At 54.4% G+C, this 20,362-nt stretch overlaps 2 protein-coding genes across 2 annotated transcripts; one reads left to right on the forward strand and one right to left on the reverse strand.

Annotated features, from left to right (window-relative positions):
- Positions 1-3,677: 3,677 nt before the first annotated feature.
- On the reverse strand, positions 3,678-18,179 carry PHYSODRAFT_300621 (hypothetical protein; the record flags this gene model as incomplete). Its single annotated transcript, XM_009528375.1, has 1 exon — positions 3,678-18,179. The coding sequence occupies one exon, from the start codon at positions 18,177-18,179 to the stop codon at positions 3,678-3,680; it is 14,502 nt and encodes a 4,833-aa protein (XP_009526670.1).
- A 1,204-nt stretch (positions 18,180-19,383) lies between these two features.
- PHYSODRAFT_331553 (hypothetical protein) lies at positions 19,384-19,758 on the forward strand (the record flags this gene model as incomplete). The annotated part of the gene is made up of 2 exons (XM_009528376.1): positions 19,384-19,658; positions 19,731-19,758. 2 exons carry the CDS (start codon positions 19,384-19,386, stop codon positions 19,756-19,758), a joined length of 303 nt encoding a protein of 100 aa, XP_009526671.1.
- Positions 19,759-20,362: the final 604 nt, after the last annotated feature.

A 20,362-nucleotide genomic window follows, 5' to 3' on the forward strand; every position in this document is an offset into this window, starting at 1 on the left:
ACTCTAAACTTTAAATTAGACTGGGGTATACTAAATAGAGTAAGTATAATACGAAAACTGTGAATCAAGTATATTTTTACTAAAAATGCAACTAATAATTGGTTGTAAATAAGCTATGCATTATTTGATAACAAATGCTACTCATGCTAAGCCTAATTGAACATGACTAAGGAGCTTAATGTTAAATAAGCTGCATTTTGGTTGCCAAAAACTTTCAATAACAATGGACGAGATGTTACGTCAGAAAAAAAAATGTGCGCGTGGTCTCTGGCGCTAGCGCGAAGGGCAGTCAAAGATTTACATCGTTTGCTTGGCGAATCAGAACACCGAATAGGTACTGTTGTTATCTGCGAGCATTGTGTTCCCGTTTTTAACCGAATGCATATCGTGTTGTAGGGGCTTCTAGTAGATATTCTTGAGTGGGTTGCAAGCGGTCAGACTGTATCTTCTGGATAGTAATATTTACAAAGTCATATATTACTATGCAATGTGTTAGTACTTAGTTTAAGAATGAGTATAAGGATAAAATATGTTTACTATAATATTTATGAAAGTCAAGAGGTAACGTAAGTAGACGTTTTGAGGCTAGCTTCACTACATAGCTACGTCCCAATAAACGGATGGAGGACATCTACGAAGATCACCTATTGCAAAAATGTAGGCAATATCACGTAGAGCTTGAATAAGAGCCTGGCCATGCATAATTATTTTTTAAATAGTGCGATGTAAAATCACCAGAGCCATTACCATTTCAAAAGTTGATAACCCTGCGGAAACAGGAATGGAATGAATATACACATGCTAGCTTTATGCATATTTGAGTTTAAAGTATTTACTACTATTATTGTTTTTTATGATTTTGCAGAAGGTAGAACGCTATGATCTTACTTGTGGAGAATTGATATTTTATGCAATTGTCGCTACTACTTCAATATTACAGTGATCTGATTAGTAGATGAGACAGTGTTCGAGTCGAAACAGCGTATTTCGAAACATTTCGCTAAAACTAGTCATTTCGAATACCTGCTTTTTTAACAGCTTTGAGCTGCTTCGTGGAAAACACCTCTACCATGAATGTCAAAAGTAGCGATTTCAAGGCACTTGAGGGTTTAGTAAATTGAGGTATAAAAGCTCAAGCCACCCAAAGCAGCTATTTTGTTGGCCAAATGCGGATGGGGGCGGATTATTTTTATGCACCTGACGACTGCTTTCTATTAATTAGCGGCTATTTTCAATACACGCCGATTAATTGTATGCATGAGGGTGATATTGTATGCTGTCATGGGTTATTGTAAATAGCTCGCAAAATATTCGACACGCCACCTTCGACGTGTACGGTGACAGTAAGGTTTCTGTATGAATGGAATTGCTAGCTTGATAAAGGAATACGCAGCCCTACAAGAAACAATATGTATGTGCTGTATTCATTGCAGCAGTGGATGATATAGAATCGGGTTGTATTCGGATCATGGTTCTAATCTTGATACATTGATTAATAGTTTGATCATTTATACGCGATTTGACATCAAATAAATCTCAAAATCTCGTGATATATGCACACAAAGTACTTGCCATCATCGCTTCGTAAATTTTAATACCTAGTGGATTACTTAACCGTCGTTAGAGGGCAATACGGTCGCGCAGATGAATCGCATTAGATCAAAACAAACGTCTGCATGACTACCTCTGTAGCTCAATACGACACGCCCTTGGTAGACTGTAGAGTGCTATATAATTGTCACTAACTAGACCGCGACCTATATTCAGTGTGCTTCGATCGCAAGTACGTTTTTAGTCCTTACTCGCAACTCGGAGTTCGTGTTATAGCTACTGTGGGTGCAATGCTCCCGGGTGGTGATTCACAAGTTCCTGCGCTGATCTGCTGACGCCATGAGTTAGGGCAAACGCAAATCGGCTCTATTGATTAGCGAACAATTAGCGCTGATGGAGAAGTCCGCGGTATGAGGTGGGGGGTCGGCTTGCCCGGACGAAGGCCGAAAATAAATTTGAGGCGCCAGCTTACGCGAAGGCAGAGTGTTTTCCATTATTGTCTTCTCTCTCTGTGAATCTAAAATAGCTAGCACGTAACACCCAATCCTAAGTGAGGGATCGAACGTGGGCTACTGGTTTTTCTTGCCAATGTTCGTTTTGTTTTGTTGGGCAGGGGAGTAGACAACATCCCAAACCTCAATCGAGGGAAAATAGTTTTTCGGGATCAAGCAGTGAAACCAAACAGAATATCTCGCAACCGGACTCAGACTCTTTGCCGTGCAATGCACGAATATTTGAATATTTGTAGCGAAGCGTTGTTAGTCTAAACGTTTCCACGCCCCTAGAAAAAGTTAACACATTGCACTACACCCAGCTACTGCACTTGTGACTCGATGGCTGCGAAACAAGGTAAAACCTTTATCACCATGATCGTACTCAGCCAATGAACCACCACACGCAGCCTACAACCTCGTGGAAGACCTCGGTCCCGATTCTCGCCTTGCCGACCCACAGCTCACCTGCGGTGGCTACACCGGCCCTAGCTACGGCACCAATGCCTCGAGGAGGGGGGGGGCAAGGAGGAAACCGTATTGTTTATAGTCGCCTGGAAGCCCTCCGACCTGGTTCTCATGTTATCCATCCCCAGTCCACCCGCGGCGGCTACACCTTAGGATCTATCCAGCTCAACATTCAATCTGGACTTGGTAACACTTCGACATGGCTCGATTACACCCCCATCGCTTGAAAGTCGTTTACGGGAAAGCCATGACCCGTTCTGCGTACTTTGTTAGGAGGGACAGCATCGTTTTATCGTATAGAGCGACACTACTCTAGTGGTGAGGTTAGCAAGACAGCATGACTCTGCACCAAGTAGTAGAGCGAGAAATGACCCCCGGCTTAACTACTTCTGATGCTCCATTATTCAACAGCTGGGAGGACTGTTGCCCATGATATGATAGCGCCTGACCCACTACCTTAGTACTCCTATGCCACCGTAAAGATATCGGTTGCTCATACGACCTGTCGTCTATTTGTGGGCCAGCTTTGGTATCACGCACTGCTAGATAGGCTGGTAATGCAAAATAGGTTTGGCAATACCATTTGAGTGCTAGCACCATACACCACCTACCTATAGTCGTGAATAACACAAGACTGTGGTTAGTGTAGTTTGGACTCAAATTTTGCACCAAGAAGTATAGTGTTGGCAGGCCCTGTCGTAATGCGTGGTGCTAATTAAGTCTGCGATGGGGTCAGTAAAACTGACTTAATGTAGCTTTAGGTTTTAAAGCCATGCATGAATTATCGGTAAATCTAAATTTAAAGAACATTTATTTGAATACGATTCCGATTTAAAACATTGATGGCATTGGTTCGTTAATAGAATTAATCCTAGATAATACAATAAATCCCCATGTAATAGAAAGTAGCCGATGGATGCATAAAAAAAAGTTTTTCCCAATGCGGATAAAAGTGCTTTTTGGTAGCCATCTCGAACACAGCCTGAATATCGCGGGAAACACTTTGTTTGTGGTGATAGTATGGTTCCAACAATAGCCTTCTTGTTGCCGTCGTTAAGGCTTCTGACGAGTTTTTGAATGAATGACAAACCCTGTTTGTACCTTTCGCTCTTTCATTGATCCTTTCAACCAAACCATTTGCACGTTTACAAACTATCCCTTTTACTATTACTGATCCGTCGAGCAGAGCAGAGCGACACCTCGCAGCGTCCAATGCAATGGGCGATGGTCTCTGGAAGCGAGCGGCACTGAGAAGATGTAGTGCTTGTCAGTCCTTCTGGCGTATCGATAAACTGGGGCTTCGTAGGCTCCGTAAGGTCCATGGTCTTGTGCTGCTCGGGTCTTTTTGTGTGCTTTGGTTGCAGCCGTGACGTAGATGGCAGGGAGGGGGGCGAACAACCGCTTCGGCTCCTGCTCCACCAACGTCCCATCGGGTCGGTTCCAGGCCGCACCGTCCAGCATCAACCCATGCACCAGCACACCTTCGCGTGGAGGTTGCTTGATCTGCTCCAGCCGCTCGTAGTCCGTCACCTCGCTGTAGTAGACCACGTCGTCCAGCGCCCAGCGCTCGCTCGCATGCGCTCGAGTCGATTCCTGCGCTACGGCAGTCAGGAACCCCTGCGGGTTGGAGAAACCCGCCAGCCAGAAGCTGGATGGACGGCCGCGATCCAGCCATACGCGTAGCTGGTTCACTCGGTCGATAAGACCCGTAACCCAAAGCCCCAATGTTCCGGCTAGCCACGCTTGCTCGTTTGCCACCCACGCGGGAGGCACCTTGCCGTCAAATATCGCTTCGCCGGTTTCACGCAGTGAAGACGTAAGCAAAACTTCACCTGCTAACGCGCGCTGGGTCTTTATGAGTGAAGCTCGGACGAATTTCAGGACGTGCCGTAGCGCTCGAGCTTCTTGACACAGGAACAGATTCAGAGGCAGTTCAAGCCCACCTCCGAGGACCTTTGAACGCAGAGCTTGACCCAACGATTCTTCACTCAATGCCTCATCTCCTCCTTGTGGTAGCGCTGATAGCAGCTCACGGATCTTTTGCTGGATAATGTCTTCCCGAGTTTCCGGTTTACTGGCCGTAGCAGCATTCCCAGAGCCAGTGTCAGCGTCGGTAGGCTGGGTGTCAACGATGGTGCCGAGCAGGGCGGAGACTTCCTTGACGCGATACGTCAGATCAGCGTTCGGGTGCAGTCCGAAGACTTCTGGTGAGTCGACACTCGGGAACGCAGCGATGAACCGATGGTACTCTTCGATCTCCGCCATTGAGGACTCCGGCAGACAGTAGTTGAATAGCTGACCTGAAGACGACACGGTGCCTGTCCCTGTGGACAGCTTCACCTCCGGGTTGAAGGAAAAGGAGCTACCAAGTAGTGTCGGGTTGAACCATGCATCGCAGTAGGCACGGAAGAGCCTCCGGTCCAGCTCATCCATGATCCGACCGCCATAGTGCACTTCCGCCACCATATACTGCACCGTCGGCCATGATGGCGTCGGTGACGTGAACAAATGACGCTCCAGGAAGCTCAGCGACGCGCCCATGTCTCCAGCGTTGAACTCGTACGGCACACTGAAGCCCAGCGGTCCAAACTTGCGGCGTTCAACCACCACCGCATGCAAGAAACACACGGCAAAGAGAAGTGAGCGCCACGAAGGGCTCTCAAGCCGGTCCAGTTTGTCCTGATCCACTAGCACCGTAAAGCTGCGTAGCAAACCTGCACGCAGACCAGCAGGCGGTTCGTTCGTCACTTTCGTACTTCGATGCAGTAGAGCAATCGGGAAATCTGGATGCGGCTCCGAAGTCAGGAACAACCGAAACTCTGGAGCACGCGCAGGAGCTGCAGTATTGCCGCTATTCCCTGCACTTCCTCCATTCGCACCAGTGAGCGCCTCACACAGAGAGTCCAAGTAATTTAATCCAAGATGACAGTTCTGCAGCAGAACCCACGAGCCGTTCAGCATAGCGGAGGCTACAGTGCGCGCTGCCACAGCCTCTTGACCCTCGCCCATGGAGATGGTCGTCACACTCTGGCGCTTCCTTCGTGCTAGCTGCTCAATGGACTCAGTTGGGTCCGCTCCAGGAGACAGCAAATACAGCACCGGCGTCTCAGCTTTCATCTCCTGGTACACACTTTCCACCGTATCCGTAATGGGCTCCGCGTAGCGAGGGCCTAGCGCTGGGACTCTCGAAAGACTCACGCCAACGCTGCCTTCGATGAATTCAATAGCACGAATGAAGTCGAGAACTGCAGGAATCGTTCGGTCTTCACGCAATGAGCGTACCAGTAGTAGTCGATGGAAGTGGAGGTTTGCTGTGATGGCTCGAGGGTCGAATAGGAGCCCTTCGTAGTCAGGCACCGCTAGACGCTCCGGCTCATTGTCCTCGAACCACTTGCGCCACGCACTTTCACTGCGCTCGAGATCCCCGAGCAGGTTACGGAAGTGTGGCTTCTCACTCGCGAGCTGCACGGCGTTAAGCCACGCGCCCGTCGGCATCCACCCGAATGGTTTAGGCTGGTCACTCGACAACTTCCGCGATGCCCCGGCCTTAAGGAAGAGCGTCACATCCGCTGGAGTTACACAGTCCGCAGCAACGAGGATCTTCAACGCAATCATCAACAAGAAGCTGAGGCGGTGACGATCGTACAGACCGCGGTTCACATAGCGGAAGACAATGTACGTGAGCGTCTCCAGGATGTACGTAACACGCTTCGAGGCGAGTGCGGAGCGCTCCGCCTCCTCGATGCCACGGACGAATAGCTGGAGGAATTGATCCAGCGACGTCTGGTACATGGCGTTCACCGCCGCAAAGTCGACGATGCCGAAGTAGAGCACCGACCCACGCGCGGCGACTGGGCGATAGTGCTCGCGCTTTTCGTCAATACCTCGTTTCACTTCCTCGGCTGCGAGGATCTTGTCGTTGACTTCGGTCGCTTTCGCTTTCGTGTTCGCCAAGACAGACACCAACTCCACATCGTCCAGCAGGTTGGCCTTGCTAGCTGAAAGTCGCTCAAGCAACAACGCGTCGAGAGCCACGAGCGCTTTCGCGTTAGCGTTAAGCTCGAACTGCACACGCTCGAGCTGCTCTTCCAGCGAGCGCTGCTCTTGGCGGATAACCTGAGCCAGTAGCTGCTCCTCAAGACCTTTCTGCGTGACGGTGAAGTCCACAACGAGCGTTCGAGCCTGCAGCTCCGGCGAGAAGTGTGGGTTTGGAACGCGAGTCGTCAGGTACAAGGCGAAATCCTCCTGGTACTCGCACAGCCGATCCATGATCTTGACGAACTTCCCCTTGGCGCGCACGACGAAGTTTTTGTCCAGAACGTTTGCCATCATTGGGTCGGGGTCAGCACCGTCCACGCCGTCTAGCACCAACGCTTTGCCTTCTCCAACGCAGTGCTCAAGAATCTCACGCAGTTTCGGACTGCTAACGGAGACCACCCCCATAGAGGGCAAGCGTTCGGCCTCTCGGCGTAAAACCCACGCCAGCGCTTGACCTTGTGGATCGATCAGCAACGGGAAACGGGGCGCTCGCGCTACTAGTAAACCATTCTGGATGGAGAGAGGATCTGACGGTAAGCCTTGCATCTTCCAGTCACTGACAGTCCCAGCATCGGCGAGAAATTCTTCCAGCGCCAAGCCGCGGGTCAGAGGGATCGTGAACGATGGTTTCGCTAGGCTAGCGGTAGCAGTACTATTGCTGCCTGAAGCTCCTGGGGCTGGAAGGGTTGGTACTACACCCAGCTCGTAGGGAAGGCGTTCACGTAGCAGTAGGTCTCGATACTCTCGGTTGAACGGTCCGCAGTAGCAGAGGAAGGCTGCGGCTAGAGCGCAATCGCCCACTAGATGCTGCTTCCGCTCCACAAACCGGTTCGAGTCCTCGGTCCACCGCACCTTCTCGCCACCAAGTCCACCGATGAGAGCTGTAGCTTGCTCCATCTTGCGCTTCGTAGCTTGAGCGAAGGCTTCAACTCGAGCTTTCTCGGCCATTTGGGTCTGGAAGTCCTCCTGCAGTCGAGTGAGCACATTCTGACACTTCTGTAGCTTGTCTTCCGAGCTCTGCAGCCTCGCTTGGGCAGCCTCAAACTTCCCCTCGGCAATGCGCAGCGCTTCCAGCTTGGGTTTCACCACCTTGGACGCCTCGTGGTACATGCTCATGGCTTTCACCCAGCAGAACAGTCCTTCTGCAGCTTTCGACGCGTTCTTGGCCACTGGAGCACTAAACCCGGCAAGCTCCATGTAAGGCGCCATGAGCTCCAGCGTTTCGTCGTTCATCTGGTCCTTTTGGTGCTTGGAGAAGTAGAAAATATTCTGCAGGAAGCGCGTGTCGGCCAGCATTCCCGACTTGGCGATCTGAAACGAGTCCAGGAGGAAGTCGCACGTGTGTTTCTCCTTCCCAACGCCCAGCGTCACGGGCGCGCGCTCAACTTTCAACAACGGTGCCATCTGTAAGATAGCTACACAGTCGAAGATGAGTTTAATGATATCGCCTGGCTTGGCCAACTTCTTGAGTTCATTCAGGTCATTCGGTCGGATGCTGCTCGCTGCTCTCTCCGCTTCGTCCAGGAAGGGTTGCGCGCGCTTGAGGTCCTCCTCGGCCGCCTCCTTCTCCGCCAAAATGATGGCTGCGTCGGCCAAACACTGCTCACGGATCTGCTGGACAATGTCGTTCTCCTTCTTCGCCTCGAGAGACTTGACCTGTAGCGTCTCCAGCATTTTGTTAGCCGCTGCTTCTGCTGCCACGAGCTTCGCTTCCTCCTCCTTAAGCACAACTTTCATCCGCTCCACATCCTGAGCACCCTGACCCAGTTTATGAAGTCCCAAGTTCACTGCTCCTTCCTGGTGCCGTACTCCGCTCAACTTCTCAGCATACAGCTCTTTGTATGTCGTCAGGAAGCTGAGAAAGCTGCGCGGAGTCTGCACAACACGTCGCCGTCGCCGCATAAAGTACTCACCGCTGACCTTCTCGACAGCTTGATGCATCCTCCCCATTTGAACCACCAGCGCTTCTTTAGTAGCTGGAGGAGTCTCGAGTCCGAACTTGTCGAGGTACCCTTGACTCACCGCGGTCAGCGCTTCTTCGGGCCACGGCAGGAACCAGTCGATAGTGCAGCCATTAACGAGGTGCGGGAACTCACGACAGCGGTCGGCGAAGCGTGAGCTCACCGGCGACAGGCACAACACCACGTGGAGGTTCCGACGCACACGGTCGTGGAAGAACCGCGTGAGGTTGGGCAGCGTGTCGGCGCGGTCAGGACATTCACGCTGCATGGCTCCTCTTAACTCGCTTGCCATAGCGACCAACTCGTCACGCGGGAACAAACCGGGCACTTCACCCGTCGCTAGAAGAGCGTTAACCTGCTCCAAGAACGAGTCGTCCTTGATGTCGGCTTCAGTGAGCAGGAAAACGACCCCCTTGCCAACTTGTCCCGCAGTCTTACACAGTCCACGGAGGTCGTCGAGGAAAGCTGAGAGCGTGTACGCCTTGGTGACTGCCAACTGACAGAGCTCGTGGCCACTCAACGCGGCTGCAAGGCGAGCCAGCGACTGCTTGCCTGATCCACCGACTCCAACCAGCATCATGTTGCTCTGAGCAAGACCCAGCACACGCGTCAGTCGAGCCAAGTGGAACAGAGCTTCCTCGAACAGGATAAGCGGAGGCAACGCTCGCCCAGGATTCTCGCGGTTGAACTGCGCCAAAAGATGCTCCACCCTGGTACGCAGAGAGTTCACGCTGGACACGGGCTCATAGTTGCGAGGTAGATCCCCCACGGGCTCACCAAACTCGTCCAAAGGTTGGTCTTGGAGGAAGTCCACGAACATCATGGCTTGTCTTGCGCTCAGGACTGAGTGCACGGACTGCTGGCGTTGTGGGGAATGGTGCGGCAGGTGGCCGTCCGTCTTCTCCTTGTTTGCAACGGAGCTTGAGCTGCCTGTGCTTCCAACCAGCTTCGAGACCAGTCCTTCGGCGACGGCGGTGAGTTCGTCACAGAAGCGCTGCTTGTCTTCGAGCGAGACAAGTCTGTCGGCAAACACTCGCTCACTTTCATGCTGCCAAAGCCGAACCAGGGATCTATCCGAAGCGGTCGCGCTCTCGACCGGAGCTCGCAACAAACCTTGGAAACTGCGACTGAGCTCGCGTAAGCTAAAGACGTAGTGGAACTTCTGCGGTGTCGGCGGCATCGAGCGGCGCAACCAGAGCCAGAGCTGCACGGAGGCTGCCGCGAGACGGTTAATTAGATCGAACAGATACTTCTTGGGGATGCCTGCGGTTGAACTGCTGCCGTCCATGTCAGGAAGGAACCGCCAGCGGGTTAGTTGGGCGAAGATGGCTTCAGCCACCTCCGGCGAGGGAGGCAGCAAGTTCAGGATGAAAAAGTGACGCTTAAGGCGAGCTGGGGCGTCATTCTTCCCGGCTAGAGGGAGCCCCATGGCCGCGAGGAAGCGCAAGCCCTCGATCACCTTGATATCACCACGCTTGTCCTTGTCGAGGAAGCACAAAGTTCGAGTTTCCACTAGTTGGCGCACGACTTCAAGCGTGGGCTGGTCTCCCCACTCATTGAGCGCTGGCATGGACAGATCATCCATGAACAACGTGAGTTGCTGGCCGTTTGACGGGCCGAACGTCTTGCCTCCGCGCTTCTCCAGATCGCCTTCGACTGTGGCTTGGAAGGCTCCACCTAGAGTGGCGCCCGAAAAGATCAATGTCCTGCACGCCAAGCCCTCTCCACCTTGACCATTGCTCCCCGACGATCGGCTCTCGAAAAATAAACGCGCAAGTGTTGACTTGCCCGTTCCTGGCTCGCCTACAAGCAGCACGGGGAGTTGGCTGGCGTGAAGGTGCTCCAACAAATGCAGCGCACGCGCGGTGTCGGTTGTGGGGATGATCAGACGCCCAACGTTCACAACACCACTCGTGCGTGCTAGCAGGTTCTCGCAGCTATCGAGCGCCCACTTCTCCCACTCGAGCGTCGACGGATGCAAGAAGTGGTCGAAGATTGTCAACGGCTGGGCAGAGTTTGAGCTCGCTGTTGTTCCCTTCTGCGTGTCATGCGAGTCGTGAGTGGTGGCCACTGCGCCTGATGTTGCCGTCAACGGTGGGAATGTCGTTGCGGGGGCCTTTTCAACCAGATAGTAGTGCAGCTTTACTCGGTCCTCGAGGTCCAGCACGCCTCCAACCGCCCACGCAAGCGAAAATGCAAACAACCGCTCCAGTTCCAACTCCATGTCTATAGCCGAGTGCTCACTGAGTTCACAACGCTCCATCAACGACTGCAATAAGTTCAAGCAGGACTGGATCAACGCCACTCGGGGCGCGTTCATCACCGGACGGCACCGTCGGCTCAAGAACTCGAACAGGTGCCCAGAACCTGAAGTCGGCGTCGTCTCACTTCCACCTACAAGCGTGCGGATACTTCGCGCCAACGCTGCTCGCTGCGAATCTGGTCGCAGTCGCAGCCACCGTTGCGCCACTGGTTCCCAATCCAGATCTGTGTCGCTTACGTACACGATTCCAGCACGGGATACAGTCGCAGGTGAGGCATTGCGCAGGTCCTCGACCTCGAACAGCAACTTGCAATTGTCCGTCATCGGCAGACGATCGCCGTTGGCCAAAGTCAGCAGCTTATTGTCGTCCAAGACGGTGTTCAAATTTTCAATCCAAACCGCATCAACGGGCCCATCGCAGACCAACCAGGCGACGTCTTTCCTGGATCGATCGTTGAACTTGGCCCAAATTGCTGCGAAAACGCCGTCGACCCATTCTCCAGACAACCGATCGGTCTCGCCAAACAGTTCCTCCGCGCGTACTGCCTTCGGGTTCAACCGTACTTGACGATGCGGCGTGCGCGTGTGGAACCCCAACGCCGTCTGCAAGGTCCTCAAAATCTCGGACTTGCCCGAGCCAGCGGGCCCAACCAGCGCGATACCGTGACGCACGAGCTGAGTCTCGTACAGTTGGGTCACCTTGGCGCTCCACGTTGCAGGAGGCGGCCAGCTTTGCGTCTTCTGTAGTACGTCTTCAATGGCCCCAGCGATCTCGTTACTGCTGCTGTGTCCTTGTCCATTTCCTGAAGGAGCAGGCTCCACGCCTGGGAAAATATCGCGCAACAGCGACAAGAAAATCGGGACGTCCGCGGCCACCAACTTGGAGAGATTCATGTCCCGCAGAGTCGTCATCATGAGCAATTCCTCGCTAGCGAGCAGGTTATCGCGCTTTGTAGCACCCGCAGAACGCAAAACAGATAAAATATTCCGCAGCCCGAAGTCGTAGTGACGCTGCTTGGACAGTTGACCCTCACACACAGCGTAAAGCGTCTTGAACTTGCGAGCTAGCTCGGCAAACGCGTCGTAGCCGACAGCACACAGTCGGACTTTCATGATAATTTCACGATCGGGGACCATCATTGCCACACCTCGGAAGAGCGCCTTGAGGTTCTCCGGCAGCTCCTGCCGCCCTTGGTATCCTGGATTCATCGTGATGAAGTACGCCGCATCCGTGTGTAGACCGATAGGCAGTGGATCACCCGGGAACGTAAACGTCGGAGCCTGCACGCGCTTAGCGTTCGTGATTGCCAGAACTTGCTGAGCAACAACCGAAAGCACGGGGAGTTCAATGCGGTTAAACTCATCGAAGCAGCCCCAGAGGCCTCCTTGGCAGAGACCCTTGAAGATCTTGGCCATGTCCGAGTAGCGCTGCTGGTCTGTGCAGTTGGTGACGATCACGTACACTCCAAGACTGCGCCCCAGGTCTTTCACCGTCTCGGTCTTGCCCGTACCAGCAGGACCGGCAGGAGCTCCTCCTAGATGCATTCCCAGAGCTTGAGACAACGTGATGTAGGCGCGGTCTGTGAGCGGCGTGATAACCAATCGCTCCTTGCAGCCCAAGTACTCGAACGCGTACTTGAAGTCCACGTCGCAGATCGAGATCAAGCAGGCGTCCGGGCCCACGGAATCGAAAGCCCCTTGACCGCCCACACGCCAATAGAAGCGTGCTTGCTTGAGCCACTCGAAGTCGTTGGCATCCGAGAGTTTCTTCTCCTTGTACAGTCTGCAGAGCTCCAGGAAGCAGTCGCGTTGATGCACTTGAATCGTGATTAGAGTCTCCACTTTAGTACGGGTGAGCTTCGTGCCCAAATCGGTAAGACACCAAGAAGACAGCTCGGATAACATGGTGCCGTGGCGCTTGGCTGTCTGTGCCATGATCCCCTTGGTAGTCCGACAACGCTGCAGTGCGTCTTGACACTCTGCTGTCCAGCTTAGCTGAATGCCAAGCAGCGCGAACTGTGCGCAGGTTTTGCTCACAAACTCTCGCAGTGAACCGGAGGAGCAGTCGGCTGCAGCTTGGCGACAAAGCGTCTTGAGTGTACGCCGCATCTCCTTCTCCAGCATCCCCAGCCAGTCTTCAATGTTCCCATCAGGCAGCACAGGCTGCACCAGCGAGATGGTTTCCTCGTCGTTGCCCACTAAAGACTTGATTTCAACGATCTTCCGCTTCGCGTTCGGGGTTGAAGCGGCAGCAGCTGAAGACGATGAAGCTTTGGCTTCCGAAGAAGCCGACATGGGCCTTTCGTGCACGACTTGGCTGATGCTGTCGAAGATTTTCTCGTAGTACTGCTGCACAGCTGCTGGATCGGAGCCCCGTGACAAGATGAGCAGCAAGAGCGGGTTTGAGACGAAGTAGAACCGCGGGAACTTCTTGCGCTTTTGCTCGAGATATCCCTCCAGCGACTTCTGACACTTTTCCAGCTCGCTGAAGAGAGACGGGAGCGTGCTGCGGAGTAGCTCGTTGGAGCAGCAAGCCACGACGAAGCCCACTTCGGACGCCTTGCTCATGACTTTCAGCCAGTCTTTGTCGATTTTCGCGAACTTCTTGGCCTCAAGGGGCATCTGCTTGGCGATATCCCCACCCGTGAAGACAGATTCGAGAGACATCCACAGTGTCTGGACCTTCGCCCACAGTTCGAGAACATCCGCTGTGTCGGAGAGTTGAGCCAGCTTGGCTTGTACTCGGTCCTTGAAGAACACCACGTGCCTCATGCTCAATATGGCTTGGAGTTGCAGTTGGCCTTCCTCGAGATCCTCAATAATCTGGCCGTAGCCCTTGAGCACAGGCACACTTCGCGCTCTCCATTCACTGAATTCAAACGCTGTACCAGCCCAACGATCCGTGAGATCACGCAGCTTGTGTTCAATCTGCAGCTGCTTCTGCGCGCTCTCGCAAATGTACTCAACGTCCTCTTTCCAGGTGAGAAGCTTGGCATCGAGGACGTCCTGGAATTTGAACGAGTCGTTGTCGTACGGGAGCCGCTGGCCGTTGCAGGCCTTGATGATCTCCTCCCAGTGACGAGGCTTGATGCTTTCTCTCGTCAGCTCGCGCACAATGGGCAAAACCTCGAGGAACTCGGCGATCACCTTCCGCAGGATGCCGTACGCCTCCCATTCGCACAAATTCTTGGGCATCTTCTTACAGCGCTGGTCAAAGCCAGCGAAGCAGTCGCTCATACGCTCCACATTCGCGCCAACCTGCACCCATGGGATCCCGCGGAACTCGTCCATGGTCCTCTCGACGTCCATGTAGAGACCGTAGAGCTGATCTAGCAGCGCCATCTCCTTGCGAGTGCGAACAATCTCGGGGTATTCGGTAGGACGCATGCCAAATAATTCCTCTCCGGCTGAGAACACTTCGAGCTTCCGCTCGCGGATCCCAAGTAGATCCTTGAAGCGCTTGAGACGCTCGACTGCCTCGGCGGGCTCAAGCCCCGACGCCATCGGCCCGTTGGCTTCGTAATCGCCTCGAAACACTGCCACATCCGCCTGGAAATCCTTGACGTCCTTGATCAGCTGCTTCTTGAAGCCTCCCTGCACCTCCGAGAGGTTGTCAGTGACTTCTTCTGCATAGTCGACAAGCTTCCGCCATGAACCACGCAGGACGCTCTTCTGATCCATCTCGTCCTTGTCCATATACCCACCGGGGAGAAAGTGCTCGAGCATGTCGTACATGTCCGCGATGGGATTTAGCTCCATTTCGATGGCAGACTCGCGCTCCCGAACCTCCTTCAACACGCCCATGACAAAGCGAAGTGCATCGAGGGATTCCACGCGCGTACTGAGCTTCGACGTCGTCGTGCGGATATAATCCGTAAGGTTGAACAGCGCTGTGCGGGCCTGTTGGTGGACTTTATCCGAGTACTGTACCTTCCATTGGCGGCACTCGTTGCGCAGCTGGAGCTTGAGGTTCTTGGTGTTTAAAGACAACACAGCGATGTTGTGAACTGGCGCGATGAGAGAGATCTCCGCCTCCACGGCCATGAAGTGACGCAGCTCTGTCTCGAAATCCTGGATGAGCGGGTTGCGCTGCATGAACTGGTTGTAGCGAAACTCCATGTCTTCCTTCCAGAGCCAGTCGTACTTCTTGAAGGCCGAGAGGTACTCGTGGACCTGGTTCTTGGTGCCATGCAGAGCTCCGGTGAGGAGGATAGCCACCTTGATGATCTCTGTGTCGCACCCGAGCCGCTCAAACAAACTCGTCCGTGCAGTTTCTGGGAAAACGCTTTGTTGTCCCCACTCGTACAGACTCTTGGAGCAGCGGAGCACAGCGACAGCCGATCGGTTGATCGCTTTTTGGATATCATCCAGCGACGGACTCAACCTGACGGACGGAACGGAGAGCTGGACGTCAACCTCGAAGAACGGTCGCTCCAAGAAGAGGAAGCCCGTTCCAGCCTTAGAGCAAACGCGCTTCTTGATGGCATCCAGCGACTGCTTCGTGCAGGTTACAAGCGAGCGGTAAAAGAGGTTCCTGTAGAAGTTGCGGAACGTCTCCATCGCTTCTGTATTGCACGCAATTGTAGTTGACACTGAAGTAGCTGAGACGCCCCCACTATTCACAAGACTAGCTGCCGCCGAGGAGCTACCATCCAAATTATAGTCGCAGATCAGCCGCAGTACATCCTCCACGGCATTTTCAATCTCGACATTCTTCGCTGCGAGCTGCCGCGTGACATTCGCCACGTGCTTTTCCTGCATACGTACGAAGTCATCCAGTGCAAAGGATTGATCGGTAGGGAGGTGCACGAGCGAGGCCTTGGACACAAGCACCAAGTTCTTCTCGATGCGGTTTTCAATGGCGTCCAAGACACTTGAAATGAGCTCCTCGAGTCGCTGCAACGCCGCGTGAGCTACAGCTGTGTACGCATCAATGTTCATGCTCGTCCACGTAAGCGTCACGAGTCCAGGTCGAAGCTTCTGCTGGAGGTCTTCCAAGTGAGGCCGAAGTAACACAGCCGTAACCGGAATGATCTTCGCTGTCACGCGGTCGTACTCGTGCAGAGCGTAGCTCAGGTCGTTGTAATAAGCCTTAAACTTGTCCTCCTGGAGCATGACCATCCGTGCATTTTCCGGTACCTCGATGCCCATGCGATCCAAACAGCGAGCCTCGCGGATGAGCTGCAGTATTTCCTTGTCAAAGTTTACGAAAAGCCGGCCAGTTTCTGGATGTCGAATGATGAGCGTAGCGTGGAGACCTGCTCGAGCACTTTCAACAGAGCGGCACCACGCTTCGTACCACAAGTACTCGAACGCCACGAGCGTACGCGCGACCTTGTTGTACGTTTTGATGATCTTCTTCGAGTCTTTCGTGGAGAGCACAGTCGGGTTGCTCTCGAATTTGCGCATGGGCTCTTCGATTCGCCGAAGCAAGTGGCGCGACCAGAGGATGTTGCCAGCAACTGGAGGGAGATTTCGGGCCACTGGAGGGTCGTGTCGATGTCTTTCGTAGAGCTCCTGCACGTGCGACAGATCCAGTCCGTAGTTGTGGAAAATGACGGTGAACTTGGAGTCCAAGTCGCTGCGCAGCGTCTCGCGCTGCAGAATCTGCTGGAACTGCTTGAGCAACTGAAGCGACTGCTCGATGCTCGTGATCGAGTCGAAACTTACGTTGATGAACTGCTGCAGAGACGCCTCGAGGTCTGCGATCTGGATGTTGAACTCGACGTAATCGCGGTCGAACTTGTTGTTGTGGAAGTCCAGCAGGTCGTGCTTGTGCGCGCGAAACTCCCGGATGATGGTGTTGAAAGACGCCAGCAGCGCGTCCATGCCCTCGAGCGAGTGCTGAGCCAGAGCGCGGAACTGGTGGATGGTGCTGAACATGTCGATGAGCTTGACCAGCCTCCGACAGAAGAGATCGAACTTGCCGAAGATTTGTGTCTCGCTGAAGTCGAACTGCTTGCCCTTGGGCATCGTCAGGAGCTTGTCCTTGGTCAGTCGATACTGCTCTTGATACGCTTCGTTGAGCTTCAGACACGACTCGAGTCCAAGCAGGAGATCTTCCGGGTCCTTCTCCCAAATGGCCTCGGGAGGCTCGCGTCCGACCAGACTGTTCTTGCACAAAGTGATCATCTGGTTGGTGATCTTCATGAAGAGCTTGGTCATCCGCTCCGTCGTGTTGTAGTAGCGCGCGATGGTGTGGATCATCTTGACGGAGTTCATAAGCGCAGGCAGAGCGTCCACCACAGACGTAGGGGTCCCCGTGTACAGCGGCTCGATGAAGCGCTCCAACGTAGCGAGGTACTTGACGTTGTCCTTGGCCTCGTTGGACGCCTCCGTGATGTTAGTGTCGATCTGCTTCCACTGCCGCAGCAGCTGAGTGATGCCCAGCTTGTCCATGGCTCCGTCCTGCAGCTTGGAGACAACGTTCAGCACGCCCGTGACCATCTTGCACTCCTTGGTCTTGAGCTGCTCCGTGATGCCCATGAGTCGCTGCAGCCGTCGCTTCCAGTACTCGAGCTCGGTGGCAGGTCCGGCCTCGTGCGACTCCCACCGGCCCTGGTCGTTATCCTCGAGATACGCCTCCGTCTGCTTGCACCAGTCCTTGACCAGCTCCACAAAGTGTTGCACGGCTCCGTCATCGGACGACAGCTTGGACAAGCTCCTCGTGTCCGACGGGTCGTACCTCTTGTCGGGCTTGCGCAGGTCCAGACCCGTGTTCATGGCCTTGAGGTTCTCCTGCACGTCCGTCACGAAGCTCTTGAGCCCCAGCATGAACTCGTTGCGCGCGTCGCTCTCGGCCTGGCCCCACTCGCTCTCCTCTCTGGCGGCCAGCATGGGCACGAACAACTGGGACAAGTGCGTCTCGATCGACAGCAGCACGGACGAGTCCAGCACGCCGTAGGTCAGCAAGTGGTCGTTGGCGACCGCCGGGTCCAGCGGCAGGCGAGGCGCCGTGTCGTACGAGAAGCTCTCGTCCGTCGCTGGGTCCGCTGCTGCAGCTTCCTCCGCCTCGGATTGCGCCTCTCGGCCTCTGCTGCTCCACGGCATCCGGTCCTCGTCCTGGGTATCCGCTGGATCGGGCGCCACCTTGGCGAAGAAGACGGCGCGGCCCTGCAGCGTCTCGTCCAGGCCGTCCGTCACGAAGAGCTCCTTGCGCGCGGGTTTGTCCCTCTGCTGCTGCAGCAGCAGCTCGGCCGTGGAGGACGAGAGGGTGTCGTCGCCTGGGACGCCCTTGGCCTGGTAGTAGAAGAAGATCTTGGTGGGGCCGTCGGCGCGGAAGAAGCGCGAGAGCTGCTCCATGATGCCGTTGCCGCGCATGAGCTCCTCCACGTGCGTCTCGTCCTGGAAGCCCAGGCCCAGCTGCAGCCGCTGGATCATCCAGCGGTGCCGCGCCTGGAACGCCATGGCAGGAGCGACTGCGGAATGGCGTGACCGCTGTTAAGTTGAAGTGTCGCCCTGCGTCTCTTCGCCAAAGATTGTGGTGTTTCGTCCACCAATTTCGCTGTGCGGACCGAGGTGTCCTCAATGGGCGTCCTCAATAATGGGCGCCTCCCAGTCTGCCGCGTTGCCGTGTGAGCTGATTTGGAAGATGAAGGGCCTTCATCGCTGCACTGCAGTGGGGCGCACTCCGCGCCATGAACATAAGTATACGTGTGTATACACTTCAGTCACCCAAAATCGAATAAAACACAAAATGGGTTTTTCGCGTGCCTCACCATTTCGAGCGTAGAGGTGCCAGCGTGCACGCGGTCCACGCAGTCGCGGCGCCGTGATACAGTAGCATGTGAGGCTGGACGCTAGCGTGCCCGAAGGCGAAGCCGCCACTCGAAGCCGCATTCGCCACAAGAGGAGGCTGCGTTCGCAGGTGCAGTATGAATGTCGCCCGAAGGTGTGTGCTGCAAGAACGATAATTTTAGCCAGTCAAAAAGTACATGCAGCTCCTCGGCCAAAATCGCTCAAGACTCATGACATGAAAGGCAAGTTGAAGTGGGTCTTTTGTTATTTTGACCAGGCTACGAGCAGCTCTTGGGAGCTGCTGCTACTGCTGTGCTTTAATCGCGTAAGCTAGCTAGCACGGAGCTTCCAGCATCAGGATTCCCAGCGCTTAGTAGTGCCCGGGGCGTCCGCCGTAGCCGTAGGTGCCGCCATAGCCACGGTAGTATCCACGGTTGCCGCCGTAATAGCGGCGGTCCTCGGTGTCGGCAGCGTTGTTCAGCGGCACGGACTCGGCAGCAACGCTGTTGACGACGGGTTCCTCGGCCGCAGCGACAAGAGCAGCCGCGCAGGCCAGCGCAGCGACGAGAGCGAAGACGGTCTTCATTGCGATAGTGTGCGTTTCCGTTTAGAGCGTGGCTTGAGAGGAAGGCGGTCGATTGAAGAGTGAGCGAGCTCGTGAGACCAACGGGATTAACGACATTAACGCGAGCGTTTCCGCGAGAGGGCTAACGGCGTGATGGGCTTCGACGATTAACCGTGTCATCCACCACTCGCATCCTTTCCCAGAACTGCTCGGGGCCTTTTTGGTCGAGTTGCTCGCTCATTCGGCAATTGTACGTCTCGCGCGCAAGTCAAGTCAAGTCAAGCTCCCGTAAGAAGCAGACCTCCGTCGATGAAGACCTTCGCGATCCTCGCTGCTCTGGCCTCCGTGGTGGCGCTCGCCACTGCGGCTGAGCCCCTCGAGAACGACCCTGCCGCCCACCTCGAGGCTGCGCCAGCGCCAGGCGACGCGGGAGCAGGACCGGACGACAAGGAAGACTTCTACGGGGGAGGCTACCGCTACGGCTATGGTGGCTATCCTCGCTACGGCTATGGCGGATACCCGCGCTACGGCTATGGAGGCTATCCTCGTTACGGCTACGGCGGCTACCGCTACCACTATGGACAGTAGTGAATTCTCGGCGCTCCGGGGTCCTGGCGGCAAGTTTGTCTGGCTGCCCCTGCGCTAGCGGTTGACAGGAAGACACCGCGAAGCATAGTGACGTAACTCCTCGTCGAATGTTTCAGACGAAGTTTTGAATGAACGACAACGTTCTCGTTTTGCATTTGACTTCCTCAGAGTTCTGTCCTTGTCAATTTTGTCTGAAGTGCTGGCAAGCAATGAGGATAATCTTTCACCACGGCACCCCTCGCCAACTGTGTCGCTTAAAACGGTTTACTCATGACCTTGTCGCTCGAGAAAAATACTGAGAAGCCGTCGAGTGGAAATCTCGGATAACCCAGAAGTTTGAGTGCTCTTTGAATAAGTATACAATGTTAATGCTACACCGTTAAATATACGTTTATCTTGAATTTGAACACTTAGCAAAGTAATTTCGACGAATCAAGTGCAAAGCGCTACGTCTTCTTGCAAATTACGCAAAGCGTCGGCGATCCGTCCGAGCTTCCTCGGTGTTTCAGCGTCGTAGAAAGCACCACATCTATAGCCAGCGCAAATGAGGAGTGAACTTGCTACTATGCACAGCGAGATTGAAGGGAAACACGAACTAGTGGCGAGGAAAAACCCCAAAGCACTCGCGAAGATAAATCCTAATCGTCAGGTTCAAATGCGTCAGACCCCCCCCCCCACAAACCACCTAAGTCGGCCACCA

The sequence above is a fragment of the Phytophthora sojae genome (genome assembly GCF_000149755.1).
Source record: "Phytophthora sojae unplaced genomic scaffold PHYSOscaffold_4, whole genome shotgun sequence".
Taxonomy (NCBI): domain Eukaryota; phylum Oomycota; class Peronosporomycetes; order Peronosporales; family Peronosporaceae; genus Phytophthora; species Phytophthora sojae.